The sequence below is a fragment of the Lissotriton vulgaris genome, chromosome 10 (assembly GCF_964263255.1).
Source record: "Lissotriton vulgaris chromosome 10, aLisVul1.2, whole genome shotgun sequence".
NCBI lineage: Eukaryota > Metazoa > Chordata > Amphibia > Caudata > Salamandridae > Lissotriton > Lissotriton vulgaris.
The window spans coordinates 851,880,208-851,901,568 of NC_141698.1; the positions used below are offsets into that span (position 1 = coordinate 851,880,208).

Sequence of the window (21,361 nt, forward strand, 5' to 3'; positions counted from 1 at the left end):
CACACACACACACATAAACACCTAACCACAACCTTACACACAACCACACACACACACATCCACACACACAACCACACACACACACATACAACCACACACACAACCACAACCACACACACAAACACAAGCACACACACAAGCACACACACACAAACACAAGCACACACACAAGCAACACACACACAACCACACACACAACCACAAAGACAACCTCAAATACAACACACACAACCACACACAGAACCACACACACAACCACACACACACAACCACACACACAACTTCACACACAAACACGCAACCACACACACAACCACACACATGCACAACCACACACAACCACAACCACACATACAACCACACACACAACCACACACAACCACACACACATCCACACACACAACCCCACACATACACAACCAACCACACAACCACACACACAACTACGCACACACAACCACACACAACCAAACACACAACCACACACAACCACACACATCTACACACACACACAACCACACACACACACAATCACACACACACAACCACACACACACACACACAACCACACACCCATAACCACACACACAACCCCATACACAACCACACACACAACCACACACACACAACACACACACAACCACACACAACCACACCCAACCACACATCCACACACACACACCCCCAACCGCACCGACACACAACCACAACCACACACACACACACAACCACACACACAACCACCCACACACACAACCACACACACAACAGTGACTTAAATACCTCTTGTTTTAAAACTGTTTAAAAATGTATCGAACATATATGGCTAAGTCTCTGCCCTTAGGTTAGGGTCTGACGCATCTGGAGCAGAGAACATTGAGTGTGGGCATCAGGAACTGCAGTTAAGGTCATTACGAGTAAAGCAACCTTTCGATCAATAGAAAATTTGTAAAACCATGAGAGCGATATTGTCACAAGATCGATTAGCATTCTGGGCCGGCTTTACTAACATTAGTGTTTGCAATTACCAAATAACACATTTTTGTAAATCGGAATTTGGTTATCTCAATTTGTAGTGTACTAAAGTGTGCTTTACACATTTTGCATTTCCCAGTGGGTCGGAAATGGAACTACCACATGAAAATTAAAGAGGTAAGTCTCAGTATGCGACCCATTGGGAATAGCAAAAATCACAGGATTAGTGGCCTGCACTGGTCAGCAGACCTCCATGTGTGTGTTTGCTTCTAAATAAAGCAATCTTTTTTTTTGATGTGTAGTGTTTTTATGACTGTCCTATATTTTAATCTGCTGAGATTTCCACAGCTGTAAAGCTACTACACGTAAAACTGCACTCTTAGTTTGTGAATAGCAAAGCAATAGTGAACTAAATCACACATTTACAATGCAATACATTATGGGATACAATGAGACCGACAACACAGATTCTTTAAACTTGTTAAGTCACTAGTAAAGTTTATTTCTTCATATTTACTAACTAGAATTCTAGTTGCGTCTTACAATGGTAGCTAATTCTTCGGGATTATTTGAAAAATTGATGTTGATTCATGTCATAAATTCACTGAAGAACCTCAAATGGGGACCTAGTTGCTGCAATCGTGTGTTCCAGCTTAGAGATTCCAGTATTAGCCCACCTATGGAAATCATGGGCATAGACTTTTCTACGCATATGTCATTTCAACATTGCAAGGCATCCATCCATATTTTCTTTACTGTTTTTGTTGCCGGTAGAAGGTGTGGAATGATTCCCCCTAAAGAGGAAATATGATGGGCGCCATATCGATGTCTATTTTGTATATGCCTAATTTGCTTAGGGGGCCATTACGCCATTCATCAACTAGATGTGCAGAAATGTAATGTATTGTAAAGTCTGTAGCCCATATTGGGCTTTACATTTTGCAATAAGTAGCCTTCCGGCTGGGAGCTACGATATAAATAGACCTATTTGCTCCAGAAAAGTGTGCGTGTTTGGGGGGGTCAATGGAGATGCAACATAGAGAGGAGAGTCTCCCTTTTAGGAGTTCCATGGTTGTAATATATGATCCCTTTGTATTCTTCTGTGTGTGTTTAGGTATGCAGGAGGGTTTACTTCTCAATAATATCACTACTCACTGTGATCTCTTTGTGAACCAGAACCATTTTCAACTAATGGGTGATGTATCATATGTGCTGTGTGCACAACAACTTAAACATTCCTATCATTTTTGCAAAGACATACCTGAAAGAACTGTAAACCCAACTTAGTCTCCCCTCCACTCAGTACCCTCCTCTGCTAAAACATGACGTATCTATTGAATGATGCATGTAGTGCCTCTGGCAATGTGGCAGGGTCTCAAAAAATAATTCATGCAGCATAAAACCCGTTCGTTAACACAAAAAAGCAATATTGCTGTCTCTGTTGGATGGGTGTGAGTGCTCAGGAAATCGATTCTTCATTTTTCCTGGTGCGCACCCGCTGAGCCTTAATAACTTGACTCTTGATTCATACGTAGTGCCACATTAAATACCATTACTGTCCCTAGCCCATTGTCCCTGTGGTGTTGGCCATACAAGGGTTCTCTTTGAACAGACTGGCAGGCGGTCCGCTGTTCCACCAGATTAGTAAATGACCTCCAAGCTTTCATCCAGGATCCTATTAAATTTGTAAAAATAAACTGACCTCACTGTCATCACTGAGTCATGATGGGACACCGGAGGAAGTGTGATGCCTTTAGTCATAGTAACAGCCTATCTCCAATGCCCTTCCTTTGCATTTGAAAACGTTTGTGAAATTTGTAATCTGATTACTTTTCTTAATCTAGTACCTATTTATTTTAATTGGAAGTTTTTTTAAATAATTTACATTTGGCATTTTTTAGCCTTTAATGTGCTGTAAAACAATTTATGTTTCCTATGTAATCATACTTTTCTACTGAAAAGCTTTTTGTAGCAGTACATATATACATATTTTGTATATATTTATCATAGTGCTCTGGGATCCTGTTCATGCGCAGACTACTCATGCTTATGACTTTGATGTGGATTCCCCTGGAAAAGAACTAGGATTACAGGTAAGTAACTTTTCCTTCTCTGTAATAGAGAGTTGTACATCTTAGCTTCTTTTGCTTTTACTTCTCCACACATCAGTCACTGTGCAACAGTCGAGTCATACTCTACTCAAATCAATAGGCCACGAACTATTGAAAACGTGTGTCACTATTTTAAGTTATTACTTGCATCTTGTTTTCTTGGCAATCTACGAAGATCACTGTTTCATTCTATTCTATAAGGGGAGAAATGTATAATATTGTTCTGTTTTCTCATATAACATAACAGGTTTACATCCAACCAGTAACTGGTTCAAGATAGAGATGGCAGAACGTGGAGGATTGGCAGAAAGTCTAGTTTTGTCGCTATCTTTATTTGAAAATGACCCTGAAATGAAGATATGGGTACTTAAAGCTCTCCAGCTTCTCTCCAGCTCCTCTGGTAAGGAGAATCAGTAATTACAACATTACCTTATTTAGATTCATGTCTGCAATGAACTTGTTTTATTACCCTTTACTCAAATTAGTGATGCCAATTTTCTGTTTTCAACTATCTTGCCAGCCAACCATCTATGGCTAACCTGCTATGTATCGTAATGTGAAGTCCGGAGCTTGTATCATGATCCTGTTTTCTGCACTATGCCAGTGCATTAGGGATCTGTGCTTTGCTTTTTTGCATCTTCAGTGCATGTATTAACTTCGCCTTTAAATGGCGACCGTGCGAACGCGCAGCGGTCACGCGCAGCGGGCGCGCCGATTGTGCGCCGAAGGCGCGCCAAAGGTAAGCCCGTCTGCGCCCGTCCGCGACCGGATCGCGTCCAGCGCCAGGACCCCTGGACCCCGAAGACCCCGACCGACCCGCCTGACGTACTCCGCCGCCACCCTCACCGCACTCAACACCGGCCGACTCCCAGAATGCCACCAAGCCACTCCACGACGTACCCACGGACCTTTCAGCTGCCACGCCTGCAAGTTCTCCTGCATCCGGACCAGCCTCGCACCAGCACCCGCCAAGTCGAACACCAGCAGCACCCACCTCAAGTGCATTCTGCTCAACACCCGCTCCGTCCACAGACACGCCATCGAACTCTGGAACCTTCTAGACGCCACAGCCCCTGACGTTGCCTTCCTCACGGAGACCTGGATGAACGCCTCCTCAGCTCCCGACATCGCCATCGCTATCCCAGAGGGCTACAAGATCGTCCGGAGGGACTGAAACGCCAACCAGATGGGAGGAGGCATCGCCATCATCCACAGGAACACCATCCGTCTCACGACCAGCACCGACAACACCCTGACCAGCGCCGAACACCTGCATTTCCAGATCCACACCAACCCGAACACCACCCTCAGAGGCACCCTGATCTACCGACCCCCTGGACCACGCACACAATTCAGCGAGGACATCACCGACTTCGTCAGCCCGCATGCCCTCCCCTCCGCTGACTACATCCTCCTGGGAGACCTCAACTTCCATCTAGAGAACAGCAACGACCGCAACACCAGCACCCTGCTCGACAACCTCGCCAACCTGGGACTCAAGCAACTGGTGTCCACCCCCACCCACCTCGCCGGACACACACTCGACGCAGTCTTCTCTTCCAGCACAGACATCGACTTCAGCCACGCCACAGAGCTTCATTGGACGGACCACAGCTGCGTCCACTTCACCTTCAAGAGAACAACGACCCACCAACACCAGCAACAGGCCGCCCACAGAAGCTGGAACAAGATCACAGCAGACCAGCTCGCCACCTCCCTGAGCCAGCACCCTCCTGCCAGCTCAGCGAACCCCAGCCAGGCCGCCGACAACCTCACGAAGTGGATCAGCAACTGCGCGGACGAACTCGCCCCACTGAGGACCCCGCCTAGCAGACCCGGCAGCAAGAAGGCTCCATGGTTCACCGACGAACTCAAGAGCTCCAAGAAGAACTGCAGAGCCCTCGAGAAAGTCTGGAGAAAGAAACCGACACCGGACAAAAGGACCTCCTTCAAACTTGCCACCCGGAAACACCACCAGCTGATCCGCGCCGCCAAGAAAACAGCATTCAAGGACCGGTTGGACAACAACGCACACAACTGCAAGGAACTCTTCAACATCGTGAAAGAGCTTTCCAACCCCAGCGCAGGAAACAACGACATCACCCCATCGCAAGACCTCTGCAACTCCCTCGCTTCATACTTCCACAACAAGATCGCGGACATACACAACAGCTTCTACAACCAACCAACGCACACCATGACCGAACAACCACACCCCACCACCACCCTCCACGCCTGGACCCCGATCAGCACCGAAGACACCATCCGCACGATGAACTCCATCCACTCCGGATCACCGACCGACCCCTGCCCTCACCACGTCTTCAACAAGGCCGACGCTGTCATCAACACATCCTTCGACACCACCATCTTCCCTGAGAGCTGGAAACACGCCGAACTCAGCGCTCTACTCAAGAAACCAACAGCGGACCCCACCGACCTCAAGAACTACCGCCCCATCTCGCTCCTCCCGTTTCCAGCCAAAGTCATCGAGAAGACCGTCAACAAGCAGATGGCCGCCTTCCTCGAGACGAACGGATCCCTCGACCCCTCACAGTCCGGCTTCCGAGCCAATCACAGCACCGAGACCGCCCTCATCGCCGCCACCGATGACATCCGAGCCCTGATGGACAATGGAGAAACAGCGGCCCTCATCCTCCTAGACCTCTCCGCGGCATTCGACACGGTCTGCCACCGCACCCTAGTACGGCGCCTCAGCAACATCGGAATCCAGGACAAGGCGCTGGAATGGATCATCTCCTTCCTCGACGGAAGAACTCAGAGAGTCCGCCTACCACCGTACAAGTCAGAGGCCTCCGAAGTCATCTGCGGCGTCCCTCAAGGATCATCTCTGAGCCCCACCCTCTTCAACGTCTACATGAGCCCCCTCGCGGCCATCGTACGCAAACACAACCTCAGCATAATCTCCTACGCCGACGACACCCAGCTGATCCTCTCCCTGACTAACGACCCCACCGCCGCCAGAGCCAACCTGCACGAAGGGATGAAAGAGGTAGCCGAGTGGATGACGACCAGCCGCCTGAAACTGAACTCGGACAAGACGGAGGTCCTCATCCTGGGCCCCTCACCCTCCGCCTGGGACGACTCCTGGTGGCCTCCCGCCCTGGGCACCGCACCCAAACCGACAGACCATGCACGCAACCTGGGCTTCATCCTGGACTCCTCCCTCTCCATGACCGGGCAAGTCAGCAACGTCTCCTCGGCGTGCTTCAACACCCTGCGCATGCTGCGGAGGATCTTCTGGTGGATCCCCACCGAGACCAGGAAGACCGTCACCCAGGCCCTCGTCACCAGCCGACTGGACTACGGCAACGCCCTCTACGCCGGTACCACCGCCAAGCTCCAGAAGAGACTCCAGCGGATCCAGAACGCCTCAGCCAGACTCATCCTCGACATCCCACGAACCAGCCACATCTCCGGACATCTGAGAGACCTTCACTGGCTCCCCGTCAACAAAAGAATCACCTTCCGCCTCCTCACCCACGCACACAAAGCCCTACACGACCAAGGCCCGAGCTACCTCAACAGCCGAGTCAACTTCTACGCTCCCAAACGCCACCTCCGATCAGCCAACCACGCCCTCGCCGCCGTCCCCCGCATCCGAAGAGCAACTACAGGAGGAAGGTCCTTCTCCTACCTGGCCGCCAAGACCTGGAACTCCCTTCCGACCGACCTGCGCCTGACCCAAGACCACCTCTCCTTATGATAGTACAGCTGAAAAACACAAAATGCCTCACGGTTCATGACATGTGCCATCTGCATTTTAATCATTCTTTCTGACAAATTCCCCATTATATGCACCAACTTAAACGCCTCAGACCCAACAAAATGTTGGTCGGGTCTGCATCGGGCCAGTACAACTCTAGATGATAGGCCCTATGTGTGATAATCACTAGCTAATTACAGCAGTGCTATTTCTAATATTTTTGCTACCTTTCGCAATCATTCAATGGTGCACCTCTGTTGCCTCAAGACAACTGATTCACATAAGGTTTTTACTTGATTTACTCGCATTCTCATTTTCAATGGACATGCCAATTGGACCATGCTGTATTTTTTCATGGGAGGATACACAATTGCTGTGTAGAATGTTCAGAGTACGTGTTTTTTCTGTTCTGGCTCCCCAGATGTAGGGTAACTGATTCCCCTGTTTTCCCGTAATTGTAGGGACGTGATACAGAAAGAGAGATTGGTTTTCAATGGTACTGTAACCATCAAGGGAGACATTGCTTACCCAAAAGCATAACATTTTCAGTATTGAGGGAAATACTGGTGTATCCCCTGTGTTTGGCTTGCGCCTTTCTGCTGGGGCATGTCCAAAGTTTTTCCCTTCACTCCTCCCATTTTTGCTGAATTTCTTTTTGTTGGCTTTAGACTCTGCTCACTTTACCACTTCTAACCAATGCTAAAGTGCTTGTCCTCGCTTATTAAAATATGGTAGAATTGGCTAATACCCAATTCAAATATTCAATGTACTTGTAAGTCTGTGGACAACCCAGAGGACAGGGTGCAGTATATTTAGAAAGTTGAACATGTACTTTTAAGTTTTACATGTCCTGGTGGTAAACCACTCTTAGCATTAGTTTTGAACTTCTGCAAAGCCTACCTCTCCTATAGGATAGCATTGGAGGTACCTCGTTACATTTAACAAGCTTTAACTTCCAAAAGTGGACAGGCAACCAGTTCGTGTTTGGTGTCTTTGGAATTGTAATGAAAAGCCTCTTTAATAGCTAAGTCAGATTTTAAATTACAAATTTGAAAATGCCCTTTTTAGAAAGGGTCAAGACTGATTTGCATATGGCTGGGTCCAAACTGGAATGGCATGGTGAGAAAAAAACGATGGATTTAGGTCCAGATCTCTGTACTGGGGTGAGTGTATGACATTGTTCTATATTTTGTCCATCAATCATTTTTGCATTTGTTACCCCGAGTGGGACAGGTATGCCCAGACGAGGGTTCCGTGCTCTCCATGCCACTGGAGTAAACCTATCCTGGGTGATGAGGGCTGAAAGCCCGAAACTGGTCCTAGGATGTTTGTTTCCAGTCCAGAGAGGACCTGGCCTTGCAGTTTGGACTGGACTGTTCCCATTGGGCGCAGGGTCAAGATTGATTTGCATGTGGCTGGGTCCAAACTTGAATGCCATGGTGAGCAAAAAAAGCAATGGATTTAGGCCCACATCTCTGTACTGGAGTGAATGTATGACATTGTTCTACATTCTGTCCATGAATTGCTCTATTTTCATTTGTCACCCCGAAGTGGGACAGGTATGCCCAGACGTGGTTCCCGTGCTCTCCATGCCACTGGAGTCAAGCTATCCTGGCTGATGAGGGCTGAAAGCCTGAAACCGGTCCTAGGATGCTTGTTTCCAGTCCATAGAGCACCTGGCCTGGCAGTTCGGGCTGGACTGTTCCTATTGGGTGCAGGGTCAAGACTGATTTGCATATGGCTGGGTCCAAACTAGAATGGCATGGTCGGCAAAACAAAAGATGACTTTAGGCCCAGATCTCTGTACTGGGGTGAATGTATGACATTATTCTACATTCTGTCCATCAATTATTCTTTTTGCATTTGTCACCGCGAGTAGGACGGGTATGCCCAGACATGGGTCTCTCCATGCCACTGGAGTCAAGCTATCTTGGCTGATGAGGGCTGAAAGCCCGAAACTGGTCCTAGGATGCTTGTTTCCAGTCCAGAGAGGACCTGGCCTGACAGTTCGGGCTGGACTGTTCCCATTGGGCGCAGGGACTGATTTGCATATGGCTGGGTCCAAACTGGAATGGCATGGTGAGCAAAAAATCGATGGATTTAGTCCAAGATCTCTCTACTGGGGTGAATGTATGACATTGTTCTACATTCTGTCCATCAATTGTTCTTTTTACTTTTAGAAAGTTGGCCTTTTCTTGCCTTAGACATTTAGTGTCTACAGCCTGTCTCTGGGTCACATGGCTGGGTGTAGCTGACAGTTTGGCTTTGTATATTCCTTCTAGACAGTCACACACAATAGAAGGCTAAGTGTGCCTGGATGAGCCACACTGGCATGATGGGAGGGCGCAGCTCGGCACAACACTAATTACACTTGAATAGGTTATGTCCTGCCTCCACATAAAGGGCTGCATACCTTGTGTAGTTAGTCTGGAATTTAGGCAAGAGAGGCAGGGAACCTCTAGACGTGTCTTCCACTTCAAAGGAGCCTCCCAACCAGCTGAACCAGCACCAGATCAAGTTGGAGCCAGCCCTGATTCATAAAAAGGGTGCCCCTCAGCTTCTGGATACCTGATGTGGCCTCATTGGAGCTGAATTGAGGTTTTTTGGCTCTTCCCTACCACTAATGGGTCTGTTCATGCCAAAAGTGTTTTGCTTGCACTGCCCACCAACTCGAAGTTCCGACAACTAGACCTTTCGTGCTGCATCATCGACCACTCGCGAGGAGCACCACTATGATGCTCCAGCCTGACCATTCACAACAAAATGAGGATCTTTGCGCTACAGCGATGACCATCGTCAAAGCCAGGCCTGTTCTTTGTGCTACATCAAAGACCGCTCGTGACAATTCATTGCTCCTTGCGACCCTGTCCACTGCGAACAGGACTCTTTGCGTTGTACTGGGAAGATAACTTTTCAGCAAGCCTAACCTGGTCCCTGAATACGACCTTCTCTCTGTCCAGGTCGGCTTGAACTTATGGCTTTCTCCCAGTCTTGCATGACCAGATAGCTGCAAGTGGAACTTTTGGCTTATTGGTGCTATTTTCACTTAAATCTTTATCATTGCATATCTCCGGATCTACTAACTAAATGTGTGTCATTTTGGTCTTGATTTATAAATTAAATATTTCACAATTTTTCTAAAATGGCATGGGATTTTTCCTGTGTTGTGTTTTCACTTTTGTTGTTTGAAGTGCTACATAAATACCTTACACATTTAGTTTAAGTTAAGCCTGTCTGCTCTAGCCTAGCTACCTGAGGGTTGAGCACAGGTTAATTTGGGGTTTGCTTGTGCCTCAACCTGACCAGTTCATCCCCTCCTTCCCAACCGGTAATCAAATTTCTTACATGTTTCCTCTCATTTGCTGAGCTAGAATGCTTGTTTCCTGACTTCTTGACCTATGTTCAACTGGATCTGTCTTCTGTTGGCCCTGACATTACATGGAAGCCAAAAAACAATCTGTCAGACATGAAAATAGAAGGAAATGTCACTTGTTCCACCATCAAACCTAAAGGAATGAGACTAGCCTGGTTCCATTGCTAGTCTAGACCATTTATTTCATTTGGTTTCCATTCACCAAGCCTGAATCTAGGTGAAGTATATTCACTGGTTCACAGGACTTAAAAAATTTAGAGTCTTCAAAGAATTTCTGCAAAATGTGCATTTTTTAAAAGGTGAAAGAAACTGGATTTGCCCGTGCACGCATTTCTCAACGGAGAATTGTCTTTGATTTCCTAATAATTGGCAAATGTGGGAAGTGAGACGATGCAATCAGTTTACCACATACAAATTTGGAATGTGAGTGCCAAGGTAATATCAGCATGAGAGGGTATTGCCATGAAAAAACACGCACAGCATTTTTACTTATTCAGAAAACTGAAATAAACTATTGGTTGCCCTTTTTTGACATATCAGTTCATCCAATCTCCAAGCATGGGCACAGCTGTCAATTTAATTTGCAAATTGCCCCAGTATGTCAAATGGCATTGAACTGATGTAAGATCCATTGGTCATACCAAAGAAAATGAGAAAGCATGAGAGAATGATAGCCCTTACATAAATGCACTGATGTAAAGCCAACTGCATTGTGTATGTGAACAATAACATAAGCATGAGTCTATAATATTGAAGTTAATTGATGCCCTGAACACTCAAATAGACATTACAGTTTGAGCCTTGTAAGCATTGTGCTTCAACGACTGTTTTTTAAAATGCATCTGGAGGACAGATTTTAGACTGGAAGAACAAAGTTGACTTATAGGCAGCAGCTTGTATTTTTCCTGCAGCCATTCTCCGGGGAGAAGGGGCGGGGGGGGGGGGGGGGGTTTGATGTGGTATGGTGAGTTCTGAAAATTAAAGATTTGAGAAAACATACTGCTGAGGCTGCCTTGTTGGGGTGTAAGTATACATTTGTGATTTAATGGGTCTAATGCACTGCTGCATGATACGATGGAAAGACCTAATGCAGTACTAAATGTGACGGCGCGTGTGTGCTTATTTTTCTTTTGTTGGGATGGAGGTACGTCCTGGTTGTAGATGAATAACTGAAGTATTTTTTAACTTTTAGGAAAAAACTGCAACCTAATGATAAAAGCCCATGCAGCCAGCACCATCTGCACCCGCCTTAATGACCCAGATTCCTCTGGGCAGCTTCTGTTCAGATCATCAGAAATTCTATGGAACTTGTTAGAAAATGGTTCACAGGAAGACCTTATCAATCAGCTGAGTAACCTGGAATGCATTCAGTAAGTCTCTGGTTAATCAGATACTGAGCAGTTAGGATGTCATTGTTATGAGTCATTGTTTCGTGGTGGAGGATACCTTCCATTGGCCTGAGTAATTTGGGCTGAATATTTTCGCCATGCTGCAGTAGCGAGTTATGTTTAATAGTGTGCTCAATTACCTGTCACTTTATTACATCTTAGTTGCAGATGTCATAGTGCTGTTGCATCACTTTCAAAGATGTTGGCATGATAAACGTGCCTCTGCCATGTTCTTAGGCTCGACATAAACATGCCAAGTAGACATGTCACCAATTCCCTATTTTATATCTTTGACTGTTTTAAGTTGTTCTTTGATACTAAAATTCAACGACCTGTAGCAACTCACAGTCTGAAATAATATGCACAAACACCCATATATTTGCTTGCGTTGGTCACCAAGATGCCTCAGTATGTCAAAGTCAGTCTGTGTGGAATTGTTTTGACCATTCCTTTTGCACATGAGGCAATGTGGTAGTTCCAGGGTGATAACACTCAATAGGCTGGATGACGTAGGAGGGCAATACGTTTCCCAGGTGTAAGCTACAACTCCTTTACTCCCAAGAATGGAACATCTATGCCCTCTGAAGTCCATGCAAAGCCATTGATGGCCGACGAGAATTCATTTGCATGGGAGCAGTCCCCATTCCTTGGCAAGCAGTGATATTTTCATCCATTTCTCCTGCATTTTTCCCACTCTCCTGTAGTTTGGTTTTGTAGTACCTAGCAGATGAAAATAAAACTTACCCGAGTGAGCAGTATTTCACCTGTAACAGAGCTCATTCTATTTACCTACTGAAGGTTATGCTAGAGCAGGACCCAAAGTTGGAGGGGTCACTTAAGTCCTGAAAGGTGATGTTTCCCTTCGCCTACAGGGAGCCAATAGAGAGAGCTCCAGAGCAACCTGTTAGCTGATGTGGATTGTTTGAAGGAAGGCTAAAGAGGAAATTAATATGATCATTTAAAAATTACCAAGGGACCACTGACCCCACCAGATCACTCCACTGTCAGAGGACAGTCCGCCATAACTAGAGATCCCCACCTGCATGGTGGGTTTCTCTGTGTCTTGAATCCATCCATCAGTGCAGATGCCCTGAAGGCAGAACAGTCTCTTGAACACATGCTGTGTGGGCTTTTTCTTTTGGCCCGCTTGGCATTCTCTTTTGTATTTTTGAAATGAAGAACTTTGTTCCAGAAAAATGTAAATGCAACAGCTTTTACAGGGCCGTTGTTGGTTCTCCCAGCCTGGGAGTCCATTGGTCCGCGGGTCAAAGTGTTCAACTTCAGAGTCACTTGAGGCTCCATTGGTGGAAACTGGTGGCGACCTGGCAGTTTCTTGATTATGAAGTGGCCGGAGTTGCGTCAATTTATGGCAGAACTCCCAAACTCTAAATGAGGTCCTAAGGCTGGACAAATTAGAGAGCTGAATAAATTGCCCTTGAAATATGCCGTTACTATAGTTTGCATTGTCATTAGGACACATCAAGGATTTCTGCCACAAAAAATATTCCAACTATGGCATTGTGCAGAAGGTGCACAGCTACCGGTGCACATTTACAGGAGATGCCGAGTATGACACCAGCACTGTAAGTACAGTGCAAAGAGCATGGCCTGAGACAGGACACAACCTCTTCACATATACTGGTAAGTGTGGATAGAGCATGACCTGTAGCTTCCCATACAGTGCTGAACGTGCATGGTCTTTGGCTGTGCCATTTCTTAACTGAACGTTCCTGTGCTAAGTATTTACAGGGCAGAGGGATCAGCCCTTTAGCCTAGCTCGTTAAATAAAAGACAGTCTGTTTTTCTTTTAAGTGTAGCTTAGGGGCCCAGCCGGTAAGATGGCCAACAACATGCTTTGAGAGCCGGCTTCCAGACCCCTGTTACAAAATCCAACATAATTCTATCTCGGGACGCTTTGATTGCATGCATTACACTCAATAAAGCTAGGTTGTCTGTGGGAAGAGCTGTTGAGCCCTGGGAAATCACAAGAGTTCTGGAGTTACATTAGTCATCTTGGTCAAAGCACAAACCACAGAGAAAACTCCCTTGAGGCATCAGTCTGGGTTTCACACGTAAAAGCGCTCTACAATGAAGAAGAACCAACCACCCAGCCACACGACATGCCCTCACCAAGAGTGAACCCGGCCTTAATACGCCCCCCCCGGAATAAACTCTAGTGTCCAAAATATTTAAAAAAATCAGAGCAAACGGCGCACCGGGCTGTGGTAAATTAAATATTACCCTGTCATAATTTCTATACTTAAACAAAGGGCCATGCATAAAATGAGAGGCAGAGTCCGTGGTGTCCGATTCAAAAGGGCTTTATTTCAATAACTCGAGTTAAGGGAGAATCGGGTTCCATCACCACTAAGGTTCAGGAAGGGTCTTCTGAACTTTATTCACAGAGTACAATATTTATACATGGAATATACATTGCATTGCATAGAGAAGGAGGAGCGTTCCAGGCAGAGCAAGAGAAAGAGAGAGATAAGAGCATGTGGGCGTGCAAGAGGGCGTACATGTGGGCGTTCACTTAAGGAGTCATAAGTGGGTCATAAGTGGGTGGATACATGAAGGGGGTCTGCATGGTCAGCTGGAACCTTTACCCTACTTGTATGCGCAACTTGATCATGACGTGCAATTGAAGTGTAACTGGGGGGAAGCTGGGGGAAGCTGACTTTCGATCTAGTAGAGAGGCCTTCAGTGTCAGGACGACCTGCTCGTCTGGTATTATCTGATATCTTGAATCCGGGGATGTATTATCTGAAGCAAAGGTCGTTCGAGCAAAGGTTGCTCATCACCAAGAGCCGGTGTGTGCATATATTTCTTCGTGCATTGCGTGGGGGCCATGGGCTTTCTATGGATGCAAGCTCTGTAAACCACTTAAACGGAGACGGAAAGGCTAGGCCCTATCTCTGCAGACGGGTTCTGTTTACCTTCTTCACTAGGCAGGAATGTGTTTTCTGTGGAGCAAGCAGATAACTGTGTGCAAAATACTGTCTTGGCAGGCCGGGCTGGGCCCCTGTCCGCTGAGCCAGAAGTATGCGAGAGGTCAGGGATACGTAGCTGAGCTGCAGTTTTCAGAGTGTCTGGAGGCATAAAAAAACCTTAATTCGGGAACTGGCTCAGGCTGAGCCACAAAACGGGTTCATCTCGACTTTTAAACGTGCACAATGCAAATACATTGGCAACATAGGCCTCAGTGCAGAATTAACGTTTCTTTCATGGAAGGCTGGGTAACTGACATCCTAATGTGGGAAAGGAAATACAGAGGCATTATTATTGCAGGCCATAAAGGGAAATGGATGACATGCACATACACTAAACGTGGGGTACACGCAGGGGACACATTGGCCATGTAAAATTTCATTTTCCTCATTCCCTCCTTGTCCCCTACTGTACCCTTCAGGACACATCTATATTCATCAGACCGTATATCTGATCATACAGCATCATTTGTTCATCTTTTATCTTTTGTATACGTGGATGGGGAATACAGGCAGTGGCACACAGGCCGCAAATCGCCGGGCCACATTGCAGACAGAGACAGCAGCCGAATATCATAAGCAGTATCATTCCTAGGAACGACAACACTTTCCATCCCCATGCCGATATTACACCCCAGAGCCAACCGGACCAAGTCCATGTGCCTGGGTCTTGATGTATCTCGTGAGCTATCTTGTGGAGCCTTGTTATTGCTGCGTACACAGATGGCGCGTTATTTGGAATAAACACACAACAACTGGAGCCGATCACTCTACAAGCCCCGCCCCTATCTGCCAAGATGACGTCAAGAACAAGGCGATTCTGAAGAACAACAAGTCTCATGGCAGACTGCTCCTGGGTCAAGTTAGCCAGGGCAGATGCAGTCTCGTTCACTACTGCTTCTAGAGTTCTTGTTAACCTGCGTATAAGTTTACTGTTTTGGACGGGACCTATGAAGAAAAAGAAACCTCTATTGAAATCTGTATATTGCTCCCAAGCTGTCTCAGTCTGATCAATCACGGAGGAATCGATCTCCCTCCTGTGTCTAACATGCTCTAGTCGTGAATCTCGATGATAATGGGATGGGGCTTGAAAGACGGGTGGCAGCAGAAATGCTATATAACATGTCCCACCCCAGTCTAAGGGCAGATGTACATAGGCTGTCTGACCGCAAATGAAATAGGAATGGCGGGAAGTTTTGAAAGAGGACTTTCCTTTATCATTAAACTCGACTACAGTATTACATTCACTGTGTCCCAAATGTACTGATCCTTTCTTTCTAGCGCACAGATCACCTTTAACTGGTAGGACTGTAATAGTCGGTGGACCTGTATTTTGCTTGGGCTGAACATTCAGAATCATAAAGCTAAGGGAAGCATTTCCTTGCTCGTATTCTTCAGTTTCTAGATTGGTCCCCTTCCTTTGGGGAAGACCGTCATCGTCTGGAAAACATGCCTCATTCATTACTTTATTCAAATTTCCCCATATCCAGTCGCCCTTGTAAACTGTGGACTTTCTGTCTAGTGATGTCATTAAAGCAAACCATGCTCCGCACGAACCATTGTGCGAGAACGGAAAAGGGAAGAAGGGCAGTACTCCCTTCGTCTTTTGATAAGGTGGAAGTTGGCCACATACCCAGCAATCTGTTGCATTGCTGGTCTGATGAGAACGGTGCAACATTCGAATAAAAGTATTGTTGCGCAGGGCTAGTCGATATGACAGTTCATGGGGAGGCAGATCACTGAAAGTATGCTCTACAGTGTCATTAATGGAAAAGTGTATATGTGAGGCAATAGGAGGAAAGAAAACATGTAGTGTCAAGCTGATACATATTATAGTGATGCACAGAAGAGACATAAAAATCAGAGTTACTGCGTAATATCTTGCAGTATTTCTCTCTCATCTTGCTCTTTTTGCTTCTCTGGTCTACGATCTTATACATGTCAGGAACTTGTCTAACCGATTCACCACCTAGTGGACTTAAACAATTAAACGTTGTCTGACTTACTAGACCGTAACTTGGACCTGTATTCTTGCTGCGGAGTCTTTTCTAGCAAAGGGGGCTTAGCGTCTGTACTATCGGTACTGTCTTTAGTCTTTATCAAAGTTCCAGAATCTCCAAAGAATTTCTTGCAATGTTGGGCAGGAAGCCATCCTTTACGTCCTTCGACCTTGACGGCAGTCCTCGTGGTGAGCAATACTAATTTCGGTGTCTTTCAGCGTGGCTCGTGGGTGCTTGATCGATCAAAGTTCCTCACATAGACGTGATCACCAGGGACGATGGCATGTTCCTTGACCTGGGTGTTGTCTGGGAAGGCGGTGGCAACCTGTTAACGTCAAGAGAGTAGTGCAGACATCAAGGAAGCCAGTTAATCTGTCAGCATGTTACTGTCAACATCAGTTATTTTCTTAGGCATAGGCGTACCCCACATATTCGGTGGTCTGCCAAAAACCACTTCATAAGGCGATAGGCCTGTTCTGGAATGAGCTACCATACGCATGTAAAAGAGGGCAACCGGCAGGGCTACCATCCAATCCACGCCTTTTTCGGCACAAATCTTGGCTAATTTCGTCTTAAGTGTCTGATTATGGCGCTCGACAAGTCCTGCTGCTTCAGGGTGTCGTACACAATGAAACTTCCACTGGTATCCTAACAGACGGGACACTTGTTTCATTCATTCAGAAGAAAAAGGCTGACCATTATCTGAGTACACGACACGGGGCAATCCACATCGGGGGAAAAACTCACGCACCAATTGCCTGGCGGTGGTCACAGCAGTATAATCTGGGACTGGGTACGCTTCTGTCCATCTAGATAGTGCACACACAACTACAAGGACATACTTGTAACCTCTACATCTGTCCATTTGGATATACTCCATCTGGAGGACCTCAAAAGGATGGTCAGGAGGATGAAATCCGCCTTGTTCCACCGGAATGCCTTTGCCTGGATTGAACTGGCAACAGATCATACATGTACGTTCTTTCTGTTTCGCTGCTGCACGTAGATGCTTGTTAAACCAGATATTCTGTAAGCTGTCTAACATTGCCTTCTCTCCCAAGTGTGCTGGACTATGTGCTGTGTTTATGATCACTTGTACCATGGCATCAGGAAGAAACCATGTTCCTTTTCCCTTAGTCATCCAACCTTGTTCAGTCCATTTCTTTATTTCATCTGAAGTGGCATGTGTCTGTATGTCGAGTACATCTTGAGAAGGATCCCTGACTGTCATACTTTTTGTCAGTAATGGTACCTCGGTCTTTGTCGTGTCTGTTGGTGTCTGGGCTGTAAGTTTAGCAGTTCGGTCTGCCAGGTCATTACCCTGGGAAATGGTATCTGTAACTTTGGTGTGTGCTTTGCATTTCATGATAGCTATGGCTGTAGGTAAATGTATTGTGTCTAACAGAGCCTGAATAAGCGCGCCGTGCTGAATTTTAGCCCCATGGGAGGTCAGGAAACCTCTCTCCCTCCATAATACTCCGAAATCATGAACAACACCGAATGCATACTGTGAATCTGTATAAATGTTCACTTTCAAGTTCTTGGCTCTTATGCAGGCTTGTGTCAGAGCGATGAGCTCTGCTGCTTGTGCTGATAGTATGTCTATTCTTTGTGTCTCTATGACTTCAGTAGCAGTGGTCACGGCATATGCTGCCACTAACTCTCCAGTACTTGTTCTCATGCATGAACCATCTACATAAAGTGTCAGGTCAGGGTCTGTCAGTGCAATGTCTGTCAGGTCTTGTCTTGGTTTCGTCACTGTATTCATTATTTCCACACAGTCATGTGGTGCAGTGTCTACTGTACTTGAGGGCAAAAGTGTAGCAGGGTTGAGAATATTGCATAGTCTGATCTCTATGTGTGGCTGAAATAACGTCAGTTCATATCCTGTCAGTCTCGCTACAGTCAAGTGTTGTGTCTGTGTCCTGTTCAAGAGAACTTCCACTGCATGCGGTACCTGGACTGTCAGGGGGTGTCCCAGCACAATGGAGTCACTTTGTCTTATGGCTAGGGCTGTTGCTGCAACTGATTTCAGGCACGCAGGCAGAGCCTGGGCCACTGGATCGAGTGTACTAGAAAAATAAGCACAAGGCTTGTGCTTTCCTGCTTGATCTTGTGTGAGGACAGATAATGCTGTTCCATCCCGTTCAGTCACAAAAAGTGTAAAGGGTTTGCTGTAACAAGTAATCGCGAAAACTGGTGCTTGACATAAGGCTCTTCTTAATTCTTCAAATGCCAAGGTATGTTCATGTGTCCAAGGGAGGACCGTCAAAGACGCTGCCTCCTGTGTTGTCAACTGTATGAGTGGTTTGGCTAGATAGGCATACTGGGGAATCCATTGTCTGCAGTATGAAGTGAGGCCAATGAAGGCCCGTACTTCCTTTTGTGTCTTTGGCTGTGAAAGGTTAGCAATTAACTGAATACGTTCTTGTGTCAGCTGTCTACCCCTCTTGGACAGCAAGTGTCCAAGGTACACCACTTGCTGTGCACAGAATTGTAACTTCGAAGGGGACACTTTGTGCCCTTGTCTGCCAGAAAGTGTAAAACTGTCAGTGATGCATTTTCGCAGTCTGGTTCTGAACGTGCTGTAATTAGGATGTCGTCTACGTATTGGAGCAGTGCAGTGTTGGTAGGCATATGAATACTGTCCAGCTGTCTTTTTAATGCTTGGCTGTAAATGCTAGGACTCTCTGTAAAACCTTGGGAAGCTCTCGTAAATTTAAAGCTGCGTCCATTTAAACTGAATCCGAAAAGATACTGACTATCTGGATGAATTGGAACACTAAAGAAAGCATTTTTCAAGTCAATAACAGTAAAGAACGTTGCCTCAGAATCAATAGCAGTCAGTAATGAAGAAATGTCTGGGACCACTGGGTATTGAGGAACTACACATTTGTTCAATTCTCGAAGGTCAACAACTAGTCTGTAAACGGGTGGTGCATTAGGGTCTGTTCGTTTAAGAATAAGGATGACAGGTGAATTACACACATTCGAGTCAGTCTCCACTACCACTCCTTGTGCAATGAGTTCGTCAACAATTTTCAGTAAGGCTACTACGGCGTCAGGTGGTAACTTGTATTGTCGGACACGTGGTAGTACTACTCCTGTTTTGAGAGTGACACGGTATGGTGTAATGTGCATGTAACCTACGTCAGTCGGACCTTGTGCCCATAGGTGCTGTGGTACATTCTGGAGTCTGTTGTCAAAATCCTTCAACACATAGTGTCCCTTAAAATCACGTAAGAACAATCGCACTCCTTCCGGAGAACAACATATAACTGCTCCTAGTTCTTTCAATGTCTTTATACCAAGCAAGTTTTCTGGACATGATCTAGTAAGTAACAAGTCTGTGGTACGTGACAATGGACCTACTCCTAAGGAAACTGGTTTCGATACTTCGTTAACAAAAGGCTTTCCTGAAAATCCCAGGGAAACATTCTGTGAGCCTGAGAGGGGTACCCCTGGAACCTCGTCATGACTGATGGTAGTTCTGCTCGCCCCTGTGTCAATCAGAAATTTTTTGTCTTGTCCCAATACACGACTATGTACATACGGACCCTCTTGATCTAAAGGAACCTCAATAAGGGGCAAGCCAACTTCCCTCTCAAGGCTGTTTCATGAGTATGCTTGATATTCTGGATAGTCTGACTGTGTGTACTGATACATTTGTGTCGGGGCATTAACAGGTGGTGGTGGAGGTGGAAAATTTGCTACGGTCTGTTGCGTGTTCTGTGGGGTGCTATTCTGCCTAGGAGGATGCGGTCGTTCTTTTGTCTTGCCTGTAGCTATATTGTGTTTCAGGACAGCACATTCATTTACATAGTGACCTGGTTGCTTGCAATAATTACAGTTCCCTTTGACAGGTGTCGTGGTATTTTTGCCATTTTTGTTCGCATTTGCTGGTACCGATTGGGCAACCAGCATTTTCATTTTTGTCTCTTTCATGCGTCTCTTTTCGTGATCCTGTTCTTCTCTAATTCTGTTCTGGTGATATTGTAGCATTTGCAACATTTGGGAAGGGCTATTTGCTTGCCAAGTACTCTCAACCTTCAGTACTCTATTCTTGATCTGGGGTAAGGAATTCTCTACTAATTTGCTCACGAAAAGATGAGGATATGACTCACTACTGGGCTTAAGGCCACTATTAATAGAAAAACATTTCTCGAATCTAGAATAGAAATTACTTGTGTCCTCGTCTTGTTTCTGTTTACAGGCTGAAATAGCATCCCAGTCTTCCTTTTTAGTAATCAATAATCTCGGCAAAACCTGTATCAGGAGTTCAGGTAGTGCTTTAGCTTTGTCCCCAAGACCAGCCCCCGGGTGCCTGCCTTTATCCTCTATTTCCAATTCTGTCCAACTTATCTTTTTCTCTCCCACCTCCCAGTCTTTTTCCTTAAGCTTTTCGTAAATACCAGCAGGCAACAGTACTTTCAAAAGTTTCAGAATGTCAGTGTACGTGTAATCTCCGATGCGGAGAATGTCTTTTAATTCACGGTGAAATCCCCCCGGGTCTTTATCATGGCAGGGCAGCATCTTTTTCATTTCCAGTATTTCTAATTTCGTCAAGGGTGTGTAAACATACACTCGTTGAAGCTCACCCGCTGCATTTTTGACGGGATGTACCTCTCGTAGGGGATTCTGTCTGTCTATGTATAAGTTCTTTCTGTCGTGGTGTGGGGCAGGAAGCATGCATGTGGTCAGAGAAGTTAAGTACTTATGTCGTTGGTCCAGAATGACATTAATTAAGTCAGTACCCAAGCCTGTCCATCTTTCTAGAAGTATGTCGTCCAGTAATTTATA

The 21,361-nt window shown here is 46.0% G+C and overlaps 1 protein-coding gene across 1 annotated transcript in view; it reads left to right on the plus strand.

Moving 5' to 3' along the window:
* The window catches only part of CFAP69 (cilia and flagella associated protein 69), a 552,009-nt gene that overhangs the window by 157,730 nt on the left and 372,918 nt on the right, over nucleotides 1-21,361 (plus strand). Inside the window, exons 7-8 of the mRNA XM_086941791.1 lie at nucleotides 3,334-3,486; nucleotides 11,379-11,556. Coding sequence (XP_086797917.1) covers nucleotides 3,334-3,486; nucleotides 11,379-11,556 — 331 coding nt within the window. The remainder of the gene's footprint in view (nucleotides 1-3,333; nucleotides 3,487-11,378; nucleotides 11,557-21,361) is intronic.